The sequence below is a fragment of the Ceratotherium simum genome, chromosome 14, assembly GCF_057802395.1.
Source record: "Ceratotherium simum simum isolate JZ-2026a chromosome 14, ASM5780239v1, whole genome shotgun sequence".
NCBI classification, from domain to species: Eukaryota; Metazoa; Chordata; class Mammalia; order Perissodactyla; family Rhinocerotidae; genus Ceratotherium; species Ceratotherium simum.
This window is the reverse complement of record NC_141913.1, coordinates 49,204,913-49,222,015: the sequence shown is the minus strand read 5'-3', so window position 1 is coordinate 49,222,015 and position 17,103 is coordinate 49,204,913. Positions and strand designations below refer to the sequence as shown.

The following is a 17,103-nucleotide window of genomic DNA, read 5'->3' as shown; positions in this document are numbered from 1 at the left end:
GCGGATGATATTAGAGACCAAGATCTGAGTGCTAGTTGTACTCATCACTACTAGGTATCTTTGCTTCTTTGCCCTTCAGTGGACAGAGCTAGGAAATATATGCGTGTATATAATATACATACATATACCTACTATTACATATAAATATATACACACATACATTTTCACATATATATATGTGTGCACATGTATATATACTGTGCACATAAACATGCATATACAAATTCCTATACATATTTTAGAAATCGTTAAGTTCACACTGATACCTCTAATTCTGTCTATCCCCACAAAGTTCTTTCTTGCCTTTCCCCATTCCATATTTATATGCTCCTCCTTCCACAATGATAACCCTGTCTCCCAAAAACATCAACACGTTTACTCATTTGTTCAATCCTATAATACATTTAAAATAATTTAAGAAGTGTTTCACCCATATCATTACAATAAACAAACTTACTAAATATTATTCAGGATTTGTTTGAAGTTCTCACTTTGCCTGCCACATTCCACCCTGCCCAAGACCAAGGGTTTATGGTTAAATACTGTGTTCCTAATTACTTGGATTTGCTTGCTTGCCTGCCTGCCTTCCCCCCTCTCTTCCTCCCTCCCATTCTTGCTCCTTCCCTCCCTCCCTTCCTTTCTCCATTTTGTTCATTGGGATTTTGGTATTTATTTGAAATACAATTAGCTTTGTTTGTTTCAGTTTGCTTTCTGTTTTAGGTATTTTTTTCTTTCCCATTCTTTTTGATTTAATTTTTTGTATATGTAGAATATTCACATGCTTTCAAACATAGAAAATGTACAAAAAAGGTATGCTCAAAGAAGTGCTGCCTATATTACTTCCGCCCCATAATCCTTGCCCCCAGTCTCTCATAGGTTATAACCTTCATTGCTTTCTGGTTATCCTTCATGTGTTTCTCTTTGCAATGGTGAACAGATATAGGCTTGTGTTCTTATTTTTCCTTCTTTCTTGCACAAAAGGTAGCATTTTATATATCTTCTTTTGTACTTTGCATCTTTCACTTAATAATATCTCCTGGTAATCACTCCATATCGATTCATAGAGCTCTTTATTTTTACAGCTATTTAGTTTTCCATTGTGTGTGTATTACATTGTTTATTTAGCCAATCTCCTATGCTCTCATGTTTAGGTAAGTAATGATTTTTTTAAAAATGACAATCCTGCAGTGAATACCATTGAGCATATGCATATTCATAGTGTTAGAGGTGTGTTTTCAGGATAAATTCCTAGAAGTTGGTAACTGATTCAAAGGGTGAATGCCCATGTAGTACTTTTAGATATTGCTAAATTCCCCTCCAGAGGTGTTGTACCATTTTTCATTCCTGCCAGCAATATATTAGAGTGCCTATTTCCCCATAGCCTCTTTTGAATTTATGCCAATCAATAAATTTATACCAGTGCCAATCAATTATTTTCAAGCTTTTGAATTTATGCCAATCTTATGTTTGAGAAATGGCATTTATTTCTGATCTGTGTTATTTCCTTCCTTTTGCTAATTTTGGACTTAGTTTCTTCTTTTTTTTCTACGTCCTTGAGGTATAAAGTGAGGTTTTTTTTTTTTTGGTGAGGAAGATTGGCCCTCAGCTAACATCTGTTGCCAGTCTTCCTCTTTTTGCTTGAGTAAGATTGTCCCTGAGCTAATGTCTGTGCCAGTCTTCCTCTATTTTTGTATGTGGGATGGCGCCACAGCTTGGCTTGATGAGCAATGTGTAGGTCTGTGCCCGGGATCCAAACCCACAAACCCCGGGCTGCTGAAGCAGAGCATGTGAACGTAACCACTACACCACGAGGCCGACCCCTAAAGCTAGGTCTTTTATTTGAGATCTGTTTTCTTAGTACTCTATTCATTTATCATTATAAACTTCCCTCTCAGAACTGCTTTTGCAGCATCCCATAGATTTTGTTATGTTATGTTTCCATTTTCATTTGTTTTGATATATTGTTTTATTTCCCTTTTGATTTCTTCTTTGACCCCTTGGCTGTTCAGGAGTGTGTTGTTTAATTTCCACATATTTATAGGTTTTCCAGCTTTCCTTTTGTTGTGATTTCTAGTTTTACACCCTTGTGGTTGGTAAAGATACTTGGTATGATTTCAGGCTTCTTAAATTTGCTAAGGCTTGTTTTGTGGCCTATCATATAATCTATCCTGGAGATGTTCCATGTGCATTTGAGAAGAGTATGTATTGTGCCGCTGTTGGATGGAATGTTCTATAAATTTCTGTTAGGTCCATTTGGTGTACTGTGTGGTTCAAGTCCAATGTTTCCTTGTTGTTCTCTCTGGATGCTCTATTCATTGCTTAAATTTGGGTATTGAAGTCTTCTACTATTATTATATTGTCTGTTTTTCCCATCAGATCTGTTAGTATTTGCTTAATATATTTAGGTGCTCCTATATTAAGTGCATGTATATTTACAATTGTTATATCCTCCTGATAAATTGGCCCTTTTATCATTGTATAGTGACCTTCTTTGTCTGTTGTTACTGTTTTTGGTTTAAAGTCTATTTTGTCCGATATAACTATAGCTTCCCTTTGCTTTCTTTTGCTTTCCACTTGCATGGAATATCTTTTTCCATCCCTTCACTTTGAGCCTACATGAGTTCTTAAATCTGAAGTGCATCTCTTGTAGGCTGGACGTATATTTTAAACGAGATATTTCCTCCTTGGGATTGGAAGAGGTAGGTACTAGAGGATGCCTACCAAATGGTGCAAGGCATGAAATAACTGACTCATAGGTAGGTCAGTGATATCTCCAGAGATCTCTTCCAGGTGCTAATTGACCACCGTCTAGCTCCAGTGAGCATTTTCTGCTAACATGCTGTGATCCCCAAATGGGTTATATGTTATGACACTGGTTCTAACTTGTGTCACTCAGAATGGAGACTCTTATTTCCCCTTTAGCACCTCATCAATCCTTTAGACAAAAGTAGAACAAGGATAGAAAATACAGTTTTACAGAAGAGGTCTCATTTGAACTGGATTTTTAAATAAGAAATATTAAAATGTTATTTCTTTCCGTTACAATGTTCCGTTCCAATAACGTTATTGGAACTACACATCTGAAAAAAATCAGGAGCTGTTTGTCTAAGGGTACTATAAATATAACTTGCATAGTCTTGAATCTTACAGTGACTTGACTTTGAATGAGATTGTCTTTCCATTTAACTTATTAGATGTTGACTAGTAATACTAATAGCAGCTCACAGTTATTAAGCACCTACTATATCCCAGGCACTATGCTCAGGGAGCATTTTATAGATGAAAGTGTATTTAAACCTCACAACAACTTTTTTATACCATCTCTACTTGACAGATGGGAGTGCTGCTTAGGTGGGTTAACAAACTTGCCCCATGGTTAAACAGTTAATAAGTGATTCAGCCAGGATTCCATCCCAAGTCGTCTGTCTCCATACTCTGGAGCATTTAACTCCATGCATATTGCCATTCTAACTAGGGGGATTAGGAAGTTATGCACATTTCCTTTCCAAAATAAACATGGAGGAATTTACGTTTTGCTGTCCTGCCCCTGCCCCCCATCCCGAGCCCCTGTGCGTTCACCTGCCCTTTTCCCACTGAAGTAGTTGCTTTCTTATTGTGTGGGGAAAGATTACTTCACTTATTAAGGTTAGTCTTATTACAACTCTCATGCATGGTAAAGTCATTTTCTCCTGTCTCTAATTTTCTAAGTGGCACACTACAATTTTTAGTGCATATTCTGCAGTGGGAAAACTTAGAGGAGGAGGAGGTTCGGAAAAATCAGTTTCTGGGGAGTAAGTTGTCTTTGAACTAAATGCCTAATTAAGAGAAGAATTGCTGAATCTTGAGTAATATTTTTTATTACATTTTTTGTTATTTATATTAGAAAATAGCAAATTATTCATTTAGGAGTCAACAGTGCAGCAAACGAGGCTGAATATAAATTGAGAAAATCTGAACCAAAATATGGTTAAAACAATGAAATGTAATTTTAATTAAAAATATGAAATTTCAAAATTTCTTATAAAAGTGATTAGGGCAAACATAGCCTCATTTTAAAGGTCACACAAACAATAAATGCCATAAATGATAATAGATTAGTCAGTGCTTCTAAACTCACATATGTTGTGTCCCTCATACTGACACTACCCTGCTTTGTTTTCTTGCAGCCTCTTCCTTTGTCCTGCCACTACTGAGTCCCACGGTTCTCCTTGAGCGATTGTTTAGCATACTTCTTTCCTTGATGTCAACCTACCTCCTTCTAAGCAGAGGGTATAAACTGTTTTTAAAATTTAATTTTTAGTAGCAAGTTTTAAATGCTATATTGACATTTCTCTATGAGTATTTAACCTCTGGAGATGAAAAATTTATGTAAATCTTGAGGAATAAGTTATAAATATTTTCTACTCTGTAAGAACTATATGTGATTTGATCTGTAATCTTCAGTTCTTTTTCTTATCATTTTCATAATATTGCCTGTTGTTTTTGTCTTTCTGTTTATTTCCTGAGGTTGCTAAAATGTCATTTTACTACAGTGTTGGAAATTCTGATTGATTATGGAGGAATTTTAAGTCTCAAACAATGAATTAGAAGAATTGTAGTTTTTGTTGCATTTCTTTCGTGCACTTTAAATTATGCTTTGATTTGCTCATTCTTCTTTGAATATACTTTTTAAAATTTTTACTCTTACATATATGATGATCCAAATATTCCTTTTGATTCAGAAAACTTTCAGAATATTTTCCTGCAAGTTAAAGAATCCACTTTTATTTAAGATTGAAATTTTCTTTTGAAACAAAAACTAGCAGCCCAATTTGGATGGATCCTGAAGCATTCTCTAAAACTCTGAAAACAGTGATATACTCTCCCCATCTGCTTTGAAGAAAAGAATTCTTCACTTACTTTCGAATTTTCTTTCATTTTTACTTAAATCCTTATGAGGATGAGAAATATGCATATTATAACAAACACCGAGTAGAACAGACAAATTGAATAACCACCACTCATAGACAATTTGAAATTTGGCCCAGATGTAGGATCATGATCCCAATTAGACTAAATCTAGGGATTCAACAGTGTGCTATCAACATATTATTCCTAGTTTAGATGATTTTGTAAAGCCATTTTGGGTCCAAGACGTGGGTTTCTTCTTTGGGAAACTTAGTTGTCCTAATTCAGAATTAGAGGGATGTTCTCAAATCTTTTCATGGTAGACCCTAACATCCTAAGTGACCTAGACCCCAGGTGTTCTTGTAGTTCCCAGATAGAGATGATGCAGTGGGGCACTAAATTTCCTTTTCTTATGAAAGCTCTCCACACCTCCTATCTTTTCCTTTCTCCCTATATAACCAGATCTGGGGGGTAGCTATGAAGATGTAATATAAGCGACATGGAAATTTTCACCAGTTACCTAATTAGATCTTAAGATGGGCTTGCTTTGAGACTTAGAACTTCGAACTTTCAGATAAAACTTGAAGTGTATCAGCATATTCTTCTCAAGAGTGATAAACATAATGAAACCTTAAAACTCTTCACTCTTTTCCTCTTTATTGGTGAAATTTCAGGATAAATAATTTGGTTATAATCAGAAGCTATCAAAGTATATATGAATTAGAATATGCGCAAGTTTTTAGTCTAGTTAGGAAAGCAGAAGATAAAATCGTTTCTATTCTAACCTACCATTTTGGGGTGATGCACGAATTTCATTTACGAGATCACACCCAGAGGTTGCCTTAAGCAAGTAAATACTTGATAGGGTCCAGAAACATATACCAGCTTCTGCACAGTCATTTAATAATCAATAAGCCCTTTTCTTTTTTGAACCTTGAAATTCTAAGGCAATCAACAGATTTAAAGGAATGTGTAGTAGATTTAAAAATACAAACAAATCTAGAAATAGATCTGGTTTGCTGGATTAAAAATAAAGGAATAAAGAAAGAAAGGATAATTAAAGTTGAATTTTGAGTGAAAAAATATTTCATAATGTAGAATAAGTTAATCATATAACTTACATTGGGGATAATGAGTATTATAGTATTTTAAATCCTCAATGTCATAGTCTTGAAAGATACCAAAACAGATTATCATGAGCATATTTATTTTAAGAAAATCCAAAAAGTGAAAATTCACGCCTAAAATCAGAATATTAATGATGAGTATGACCTTACTTACCTTTGCAAAAAAATTCAACAGGAGTAGTCTGAAACAGCACAGTCTAATAATTTCAATTAGTACATTTTTCAGTGTCAAATCAGTTTTGCAAAACATAGTCCACCTGCTCTCGTTCTACATTGCTATTTTGGATGACCCAGGGGGTTTCTTTGTAAATTAGTGAATAGTCAGAATTATAGGATATTTAAAAGAAATGCAGCTTTATTACTTTCTAGAAATACAGTAATAGTAATCCTAAATTCTAACAATGCATCTTTGATTTAATGAATAAAGGAGGTTCATTTTTAATCAGCATCTAATTATTTTTATGTAAATGGAAGCTATTGTAATACTTGAAAATAGTTCTCTTAAGTTGGTTAAACATTTCCCTCTGAAATTTTGTTATATTATCCCTTTCCTTAACAAACTATAATGCAAAACTTAATGCCTTTTCAGCCCTGTTCAATTTGCACAGAGACCAAACTAGCAGATCCTAATTTAGTAAGGTTTTATTATGTACACTGTGAGCCTGTGATGACATTTTATTGGTGTTTCAGTTTATTAAATCAGATATGCAGACTTTATACAAGATATTGATTGTCTAAAGAAATAAAGTCCCATAGGAAGATTGTCTTTATCATATTTATTCCTCTACTTTTTACAAAAGAAAATGATCATAGTTTATAGTTTTTGAAAGGAAATAAATCTGTGACACTATTTGTAGAACTACGGAATTCATGTTTTTGTATATTAGGAAAGAATAATTTAATATATAACTGAGAATATTAAAAAAATCAGATTCTGATTTTTTTAGAAAGTATATTTTTTCTGAAAGTATATACTCTGAAAATCAGAGTATATACTTTCTTGATTCAATTAATCGACAATTGTTCTTTCACATCTCCAGTGTCCTGAGCACTAGGCAGACATACAGGCAGAACAATTAGTGTGTAATAGAGTTGTAAGCTGCTATAAAATGAGGACTTTATATTACAGTGTTAGGCAATTACAAAATGCAACAATTACATTGTTATGAGTTAAAGTTGTGAATTGTGTGACATAAAAATTGAGGAGAGAAGGAGTTTGAGTAGGGGAGCTGAATTGGTACCATCGAGGACCCATGTGGAAGTTGAACTAAATTTTAAAGAATGACTAGGATACGGGCATTCTAAATCTTTGTTTTTCAATTGTAAAAAGAGTATAGTCGTATTTTGGAAAGTAGGGATAAAGGGAAAAATCATCTATTAACCCCGCCTCTCTTGTTAATGTTCTGGTATATTTCCTTCCAGTCTTAGCTCTGTATTTGTCTTTTTTTTTTTTTTTTTTAAAGATTTTATTTATTTAATTTTTCCCCCAAAGCTCCAGTGGATAGTTGTGTGTCGTAGCTGCACATCCTTCTAGTTGCTGTATGTGGGACTCGGCCTCAGGATGAACGGAGAAGTGGTGCCTCGATGCGCACCCGGGATCCGAACCCGGGCCACCAGCATCGCAGCGCGCGCACTTAACCACCAAGCCACAGGGCCGGCCCTGTATTTGTCTTTTTAGCACAGTATTAATCATAGTCCATGTACTATTTTGTATCTTTTTTTTCTACTTAACTTTATTTTAGAAGTATTTTCCCAGGTGGTGGTGCGTAAGCTTCCTAGCCATCATTTTAATAGACATTTAATACTCTATGATGTGGATGCACCTTGATTTAGTTAGCCATTCCTCTATTTTTGATCATTTTATTTATTTCCACTTTTTATTATCATAAATAATATTTTGAGTTATGTTTTTATATGTTAGCTTTTTATTTATTTTTTTTATTTTTTTGTGAGGCAGATAAGCCCTGAGCTAACATCTGTCGCCAATCTTCCTCTTTTTGGTGAGGAAGACTGGCCCTGGGCTAATATCCGTGACCATCTTCCTCCACTTTATATGGGACGCCACCACAGCATGGCTTGACAAGCGGTACGTTCTTGCACGCCCGGGATCCGAACCCCAGGCCACCGCAGTGGAGTGTGCGCACTTAACCGCTACGCTACTGGGCCGGCCCCTACATTAGCTTTTTACATAGTTTACATTATTTACTTTGGCCACTTCTCAGATGTAGTATAGGTGGGCCATAGAATATGAACTTTTTCTTTTACTTTTGTTTTAAGAACAGTGCCAGTTTATTATATCAACAACAACCTATGAGGGGTCCTGTTTCATCATATCCTTCATAGTATTTGGTATTACCATTTTAAATTAAGAATATCAAATGCTATTTTCATAGATCAGAAATGGTACAGCTTTGTATAATTTCCTATACTTGTTTTACTAATGATATTTTCTCTTCTATGTATTGTCTGTTCATATTCTTGGCCATTCTGAATCTTATAAACCAAGTGATTTGTTATGCTTTCTTAAACCTCAGTCTTTCCTTCCGCCTTGTCTTCAGTGTTTTAGTTTTATGATCTGTGGTAGATTTAAAGCGTTTTGTTTCTTTTACTTTCTCATGTTTAGGAAATAGTGCCATGTGGAGTAGAGTTCTATAGTTGAAAAAGTTGAAAGAGAAATAAACTTCTTTTGTTTTGGTTTGATTTGTTTGATATTGTTTTGTAACTCTCAGTTAGGTAAGTAACTCACTCAACAAATACTGAGAGCTGGACCTGCAGTGGTGACAAGACTGACACAAAGATTTTACAAACTAGCGGGGAATGCATATAAGCAAACGTGATTAAAACAGTGTGATACGTACTGTTATGGAATATTTTGGAGATTACAGAGGTGGGACACTTACCCCAAACTAGGACAGAAAAGGATTAGAAAAGTCTTCTGTCCCTGTCTTATCTCATGAACATTTCTCCTTTGTCCACATTATAGTGTCCACATTATACTCCAGCCTAGAAATGTACCATACATTATTTAATCACTCCCCTGTAGATATGTAGATTGTTTCCTGTTTTTCCTTCTGTAAGCAATATTATAACAAACATCTTCATATGGGGATCATAGTGGGTATATCTGATTATTTCCTCAGGGTAAATTCCTAGAAGTGACATTGTTGGATTATAGTATATGAATATTTTTGAGATTCTTGATGCATAGTATTAGATTGCCTTCCAGAAAGTATTTATTCCTATAAAGTATGCGAGTTCCTTTTTCATTACACTCTTGTCAACAATATTTTTTTTTAGGTAGGTAAATATGATAAGTGAATATGTTATCTCTCTAATGTTTTAATTTCCGTATTAGTTTATCAATAAGGGCAAACATTTTCATGTATTTATTGGCTTTTTTTTTCTTTTTGAGAGGTTTATGTGCCTGTATTGCATCCATTTTTTACAAAATTTGGGATGTTTGTCTTGCTCTTCTAAGTGTATTAATAATTTAAACTTAGGATTTAAACTGTCTTTTTACCTTTGTCTTAATGTTTTCTTTCTTTCTTGGGTATATCTATCGCTTACCTTATGAATAATTTTTAAATATTTCTACTAGTTTAAACATGTAATGATCTCAAGATTTAATAAATTTTAAAAAAAAGATAGTGTTGGAGTTGATATTTTAATGTTACTTTCCTTTCCTACTTTTTCTTCTGGAAAGCCTAGAAAATTTAAATTTTGTGATATTGTGACTTAGAAGTATTATCAAGGTTGTTTTAATTTAGAGAAAGCCCTCTTAGTATAAATTTACGTTTTTATTTGTTTAATGTTTTTTTCTTTTCGTTTCTACCCTTCCACTTGCACTCCCACACCCCCACCCCTTAGGTATGAAGCTCTCTTTCCGTTAGTATTGTCGTGTTTGATGTTGGCCTGGATACACATGGAACAAGAAACCCTACAACAATCTGGTGTTTCCTGTAAACAGAAGGTAGCTTATCAAAATCATTGTTGTGTTTATTTGAGAATATTAAATATTCTCTATCCTATAAGGAAGCTGCAATGGTATTTCATCAAATATTCTTTCTACTTAAAATTTTTCACTAATCAAGGCATTAATAATTAAGTTAATAATTAATAATTAAATTAAGCGAATAGTTTATAAGGAAATTTTGCACTTAGAAAAGCGTCATTTTATTGTTTTATAGGCATTATGTAGGTTGGGCTTTTCTTAGAAATTATTTGAGAATCATGTAAAAAACATCCATATATGTGAAGGGACGGAGGAGAAAGAATGCTGTTTATCTTATTTTCCTGTTTTCACATCTGATTTTTCTTTCCTTCAATTTATTTTAGTTGGAAGAATATTTATGTTGTCGCAAGTCAATTTATGAATTTGATCAGAAAGTGACATTTATGTTCCCAGTGTTTTTCTTTCTAAACATCCTACCTCAAAATGCTTATTGTTACCTTAGTGATTGTGGCCTCAGTCCAAATCTTAGACTGTTTATTCAACACAGTATACTTTGAGATGGCTAGAAGCCAACCACATTTTAAGAGCTTTTTGCTGAGGCAGAGAGTTAAATTGATCTCTTGCCTTTATTTTAGAACTGAAGGTAATTATAAGAATTTGGCAATAGAATATTTACAGTTTTACTGAAGTCAGATAAAATGAATATTGCAGGAAAACACCTTCATAGTTGATCCATTCTTAACTGGTTCCAGTTGAGTTTACAGAGAGTAATTGATAATTTAGAATAATTAATTTCAATAAAGGAGAAACTTTATTGAAGTATATTGAATAATTACTGGTTTTTAACTTACAGCCCTGGAATACTAAAATAATACATGAAAAGCAGTTTTGATCAAGTAAATGGTCAGACTGTCCTTCATACTAACTGTTAAATATTTTAATATTAAATAAATATTAAATTTAAAAATGAGATTTATTGTGTCACTTTTTAAATTCTATTTTTTAACTGAATTTCTTTTTTTAGAAAAGCGTATTAAAGCATCCTAAGAACTTATTAGGAAATTACATGGGGAGTGGGGGATGGGGACAGTCTCCCTTTAAACTCACCCATGAATTTTTCTTTTTTCGAGGGAGGGGGCTTAAGCAAGAGTGCACCCATCTTGTTGGAATTGAGTGACTTTCTATTTTACCAAAGACAGGAATATTTTGCTTTTTTATAGACAGAAGGTAATTTCTCCACAAATAGAATTATCAGAAGAACAAGAAACAGAGAAATATTTAATTTTATCATGCTTTTTAATTTCATACCCTACCTGGGTTTGAGAAGATAGGACACTCTGAGAAATCAGGTCTTAGAAAAGGGAAGAATTATACAGGAATTTAAAAGTGAAGCATTTATATAGGATAAGAAAAATCCCAATTCTCATTTTTATTACATATGAAGCAATACTGCCACTCTGTTCAGTATATTATTAGCAATATATTTTGCCTTTTTGGCAGATTTTGTTAAGGTGTAATTAAGCTATAGGAGAAGATTTATTGTTTTCTTTTTTTATGTCAGTACAGAGTATCTTTCTAGCTATTGTAACTTAGACTGTAAGTTTGTCTTTGAGGGTAGAAGGTAAACGGTTATTTGTGCATTCCTATATTTCTTATTCTCTCACAGGTCAACGGTATCCAGTTCATCTATAATACTGATATAACCCAGTTCCGACAGCTCTGTCTGGATGACATCCGGAGGGCCTTTTTTCTTGTATCTTTTCTTTGGATTTTTGTTTAAAGATGCTGCAACCTCCCAGCTAATGGAGTAGGAAGACGTGGAAGGTGTTTCTGCCTGTCACATAATAGTGGTATTACCTCAGAGGCCATTTAACCCTTCTCTCAACCATAATTTTCTCATAAGGCTCACATTTTAAAAACTTTTTGAAACTGTGGAAAAGCATAAAGAGTGATATAACAAACAAGTGTATATGTGTGTATTCCTCCCATCCAAGGAATCAACAATTAATATTTTGTCACACATGTCACACATTTAAAAAAAATTAAAATATCATGGCTAAGACCAAAGTCTCCTTTCAGCTCTCAACTCCAATTTAATTTCCCTCATCCCAAAGAAACCACTGTTATGAGTTTGGTTTGTATCTTTTTATGAGTATTTTATGCTATACTCATGTTACACGACATCTATCTCACAAGGTTTTTGGATCACATCAGAGGCAGTATTGTGTCAGAAGTTTGAAAGACAATATGGCAGAGTAAGTTCTCATCTTGAGAAAGCTGGCTGACCAGCTTCAAAACCTCCTTAGGGAGGTGTTTCCTTTGAACTTACCGTGGTGCAAGGTTTGGACCGTATAGGTCCAGAAAATAAATGTTCTCATTCTCTCCTCTGCCTCTTGCTTTCACTCTCAATTTTGCTTTTTTTCTCTTTTTGCAGGCTTCTTCCACTCAGCCTACACTAATAAAACACTTTTCCCTTGAACCCTGCATCCCCCTAAATTATAATTTCGTCTTGTCCTTTCTGTTTACTACCAAGCTCCTTGAAAGAAAAAATAGTTGCTGCTACCATTTCTTCCTCATTTATGTACTATGTCCTCAAGCCCAGAACAGTGCCTGGCACATAGAGTGTGGCACATAGGAGCTCTGTGAGTATTTTTCATGTGTCTCTGTGGAAGCTTTATTCTCAGTGGTCTGCAGGGGCTTCCTGATTGCACAGTCCAGTCTACTCAGTGTTACTTGACCACTCTGTAACATTCAACTCTATTGATTTCTCTCTTATTTTTCCAGACTTCTAGGACATGATCCAGGTTCCCCTCTTAGCTTTTTATATCATCTCTGTTCTCCTTCACCAAAACTTACTCTTACTTTGTCTGATCTTGAACCAGGTTTTTCTCTGAGCTCTGTCATTAACCTTCTCCTCTTACTGTTTTTAGATAATGTCATCCTCTCCTATAGCTTTGACTGACACCTCTGTGCAAACAACTCTGAGATCTACTTCTACAGCCCTGACCTCTCTCTTGACCTTGAGAACCATATGTCCATCGTCCTGCTGAGCATCACCACATGTATGTCCCAAACTGACTAACAACTGCTCACTCCTCTCCAAAGTCACTGTCTGGCAGGCCTTATCTCATTAAATGGCATTGCCATACTCCCAGCAACCTATACCATCAAACTTGTCATATTTAGCTGCTCCTTGTCCATTTCTAAAGTCCTACTGTCTCCCCTTATTCCTCCTTTCTACTCTTGCTGCACCAGTTCAGACTTAACCTTGTCCCTAATGTGGACTACTGAAATAGCTTCCTAATTGGATTTCCTGCCTCTAATAATTATGTCTCCTTTATCTGAATATCTCACTGTCACTGGTATTTCTCATTTATATCACCCACCTAGAATGTTTGCTAGCTCTTCATGGTCTCCACAATAAAGTTCAAGGCTTTTTATTAATATGCCACTGATCTAGATTCCTTGCTTCATCTTTCACTGTATCCTTCAATAAACCCTGAGCTTCTGTCACACATATTTACTGTTTCTTGACCATGTCGTTTATTTTTCCACTGTTTACTTTAAAATGCCTCTCATTTTCTTCTACATGTTGTCATAATCTTAGTCACCATTTGAGCACTTTGAGACTATTTTATTCGGATTTATATTCTTAGTGCCTACCTCTGCCTCTGACATACACTAGACGACAAATGTTGGTTGGTTAGTTAACTGATTGAATGAGTGGATCCATGAATACATTTAAGGCTCAAATCACCAGCTCACATACCACTTTTTCACTGAAAGTTGTCAGGAGTCATATTTCCTCTTCAGTGTTTCTGTACTACTTTGCTCTATGTGTATATAATAATAAATAGCTAACAGTTATTGAAACCTTTCAGTGGGCCAGGCACTATTTTAAGTACTTTATTAGCCGTAGGGTCTTAGACACCAATAGGGTTAATATCTAATTTTTATTACTACACTAATACAAGTGGTAAGTTTAAGAATGTCAAAAAGACGTTTAACATTTTCTCATGTCTCATTCTCTACTGAATTATTTTAAAACATGATTTCTTATTTCTTTCTGTAGTGGGCACACAGCAAGCATATATGAACTAAACCAGTATTTCAGCTGAAAATGTCTATACATGCACTAGGTCCTCATTCTCCTTTTGAAAAAATTGTTAGCAGCCAACTACAGATACAATAACCTGACTCGCTTATGTTAGAGAAGAGGAAAACAGTAACTTTCCCGAGGTTACTAATGACAAGTGAGGATGATCTCTCAGCCCTTGTTGTTCTTAGTATATTGCTTCTTTAATCTGGTTCTTTGAAAATGCATTCACAAGGAGATATGATGGAACATTCATTTACAACAATTTATGATCAAATGTACAAGTAAAAAAGCAAATTACCCTCATGGTAGAATAGGCATATCTTTTTAAATCAAAAATAAATTTGTATGAATTCTAACATGTTTTGGCATTTCCTTAACTCTATTTAGGTTTTCTTCTTAGTGACAGCATTTTTTGGAACTGGGAATATAGCTTCTATTAACAGGTAATTTTAGATGAAAACAGCATATATATGTAACCAAAAAGTAATATAAATTGGGATTTTGTTCTGTACCTTTTTATACTGAAGAATATATTTTGGAAGTTGGTATGTATCAGCACATACAGCTCTACCTCATTCATTTTAGTGGCTTCATAATATTCCTTGATACAGTGTATGCTTGTGTTTTAATAAGAATAGATTTCAGAAAATTAATTTAAATGTGCTTTTTAGCAGAACATTCTTTTAAAGTTACAATGTGAATTCTAAAATCCTTTTTCTTTGTGTTCATTCCTTAGCTTTGATCTTACCTCTGTCTATTGCTTTCTGACTGTGTTTAGTCCTTTTATGATGGGAGCCCTGATGATGTGGAAGGTTAGTTTTCTTATTTTCTTATTTTATTAAGATACTGATTAAGATTATGAACTCATTGTGACATTAAGATTATAAAGTCTTTGTGACAGAGTTAAATAGCATGGAAAGAAGATACCCACCGAAGGGAGGTGGGACCCTCCAGCCTTTACTCCAAAATACCGTTAATCTTTTTACTTAACCATTAAGCCCGTTTAACTTCAAGAGTAGAGATTCCATGTTAGTTCAGGAAGTTCTATCAAAGGTGATTAAAGCCTGTGAGAAAGTGCAGTGTAGATCAAAACTGCATTACTCCTCAAGATCTGCGGCTCCCTGAACCCATGTTCCTCACCCATGAGACTGCCAACGTGTTATAATTTTTCTCATAGTCCATGTACCTAGAATTGATTCATTCATTAAACAGATATGTCATCGAGTGTTTATATTCAGTAATGCACCAGGCACCAGCTAGGTCCTGAGGATACCAAGATCGTGACAAATTCTCAGCTTTCCAGGGGTTCAGACTCTCCGGTGGAATGTAATTCATGTTCTTTCCCTTCTTCTCTAGGGTCATTATGCTTGTGTTATTCCCTCTACCATAGTGCCTGGCACATTTTATTTTGTTAGTATATATTTGTTTAAGTAAAGTAATAACTGCCTAATATCTGATTGCCTTCTGTTCACATCACATAAGTAATAATTGTTAAAGGTATGTTCTCTTAGTAGGATTAATATCCTTTTTTTGTTGCTGCACCAATACAAATGTAATTTTAAGAAATGTTAAAAAGATGTTCAACATTTTTCTCATGTCCCATTCTCTATTGAATTATTTTAAACCTTATATCGTTTCTTATATCACAATATATGCAAATATCAATTCATTTTGTTGTACACTTGAAACTAATATAATGCCATATGTCCATTATACCTCAAAAAACACATACAGTCATGTGCCACATGATGGTGTTTTGGTTAGCACCAGACTGCGTTTACAGCAGTGGCCCCACAAGATCAGCGCCATGTAGCCTACGTGTGGAGTAGGCTGTACCATCTAGGTTTGTGTAAGTGCACTCTATGATGTTCACACAATGATGAAATCGCCTAACACCACATTTCTCAGAACTCATCATCGTTAAGCAGTGCATGACTGTATCTCAAAATATTAACACTATTAGCACTGGATTATGGATTTTCAACCAGTATAAATTTTATTATACCTTTATTTTTTTCAGATGTTTTTACAGTGACTATGAATTTTATAATTAGAAATAAATAAGTATTAAAACAACAAAAAGCAATAGTAAAGCAGCTGAGTCATGTTTATGGAGTTATAGTATCAACTGTCCAGTTGGATTCAAGGATCTGTGAATCAAATTATCAGGCTCTATGATTTATTTGATCTGGGCATTCTGTACCTTTCACACCCTCTTGAAATCATTTGAACATCGTCATTAATTATTATGAATTAAATAGAGCAAAAATTTGTAATAGGTTTTATTTGGAATGCATGTTCGTCTTTGTTATCTTTTATACTACACACGTGATTGATGTAGATTTTTAAATCAGTTTCATCACGGTTCTATATGTCATTGGTATGGTCTTATTTCACTGTTCTTCACTAATATATATATAAAAGTTATTTGAGAAATTGAAATATTTCTATAAGCAGAAAGAGTATTTATTTCAAATAGTTTTCAAATGGTTCAGCTACCCATGGTATCATTTGTTGTTCTTTTAAACAGATTTTAATTCCCTTTGTTCTTGTGATGTGTGCTTTTGAAGCAGTTCAGTTAACTACCCGGTTATCATCAAAAAGGTAAGATGAATGTTTAAGAAGCATTGGATCTGCCCATTTTTAGGAAATGAGAGTAAACATTTGAGGGAATTTCATGTGATTGGTATTAAGACACTTAGATTATTTATTACAAAAATGAGAAAAAATGTTTAACCCTTTTAGTTAGGATTCAGGTGTCATTAGAGGAAATTAGTTGATTATAGCCTCTAGCAGACAAAGTATGGTTTCTCAGCAATAAGATGTTATTAGAATATTATTCAAGCTAGTGAAGAGCCTCCCTAGAAAACAGTAAAACTTAAATATTAAATTATTGTAGTTAATGACTTGTTTGTTGTAGATATAGTTGTGCCTACGACAAACAAGGGATATTGTTCTACTGTTTTCTTGGGGGTTATTTCTTAAATAAGTATTAGACAAATGTGTTAACATTATTTCATTTTACATACGTTGAAATT

At 34.2% G+C, this 17,103-nt stretch overlaps 1 protein-coding gene across 4 annotated transcripts in view; it reads left to right on the top strand.

Annotated features, from left to right (window-relative positions):
- Positions 1–17,103, top strand: part of PIGN (phosphatidylinositol glycan anchor biosynthesis class N) — a 126,230-nt gene that overhangs the window by 70,557 nt on the left and 38,570 nt on the right. For all 4 annotated transcript variants that reach the window (XM_087439316.1, XM_087439314.1, XM_087439315.1 and 1 more), the window contains 6 exons: positions 4,167–4,269; positions 9,882–9,984; positions 11,633–11,719; positions 14,453–14,508; positions 14,802–14,877; positions 16,596–16,669. In XM_087439316.1, the coding sequence (XP_087295442.1) occupies positions 4,167–4,269; positions 9,882–9,984; positions 11,633–11,719; positions 14,453–14,508; positions 14,802–14,877; positions 16,596–16,669 (499 nt within the window). The remainder of the gene's footprint in view (positions 1–4,166; positions 4,270–9,881; positions 9,985–11,632; positions 11,720–14,452; positions 14,509–14,801; positions 14,878–16,595; positions 16,670–17,103) is intronic.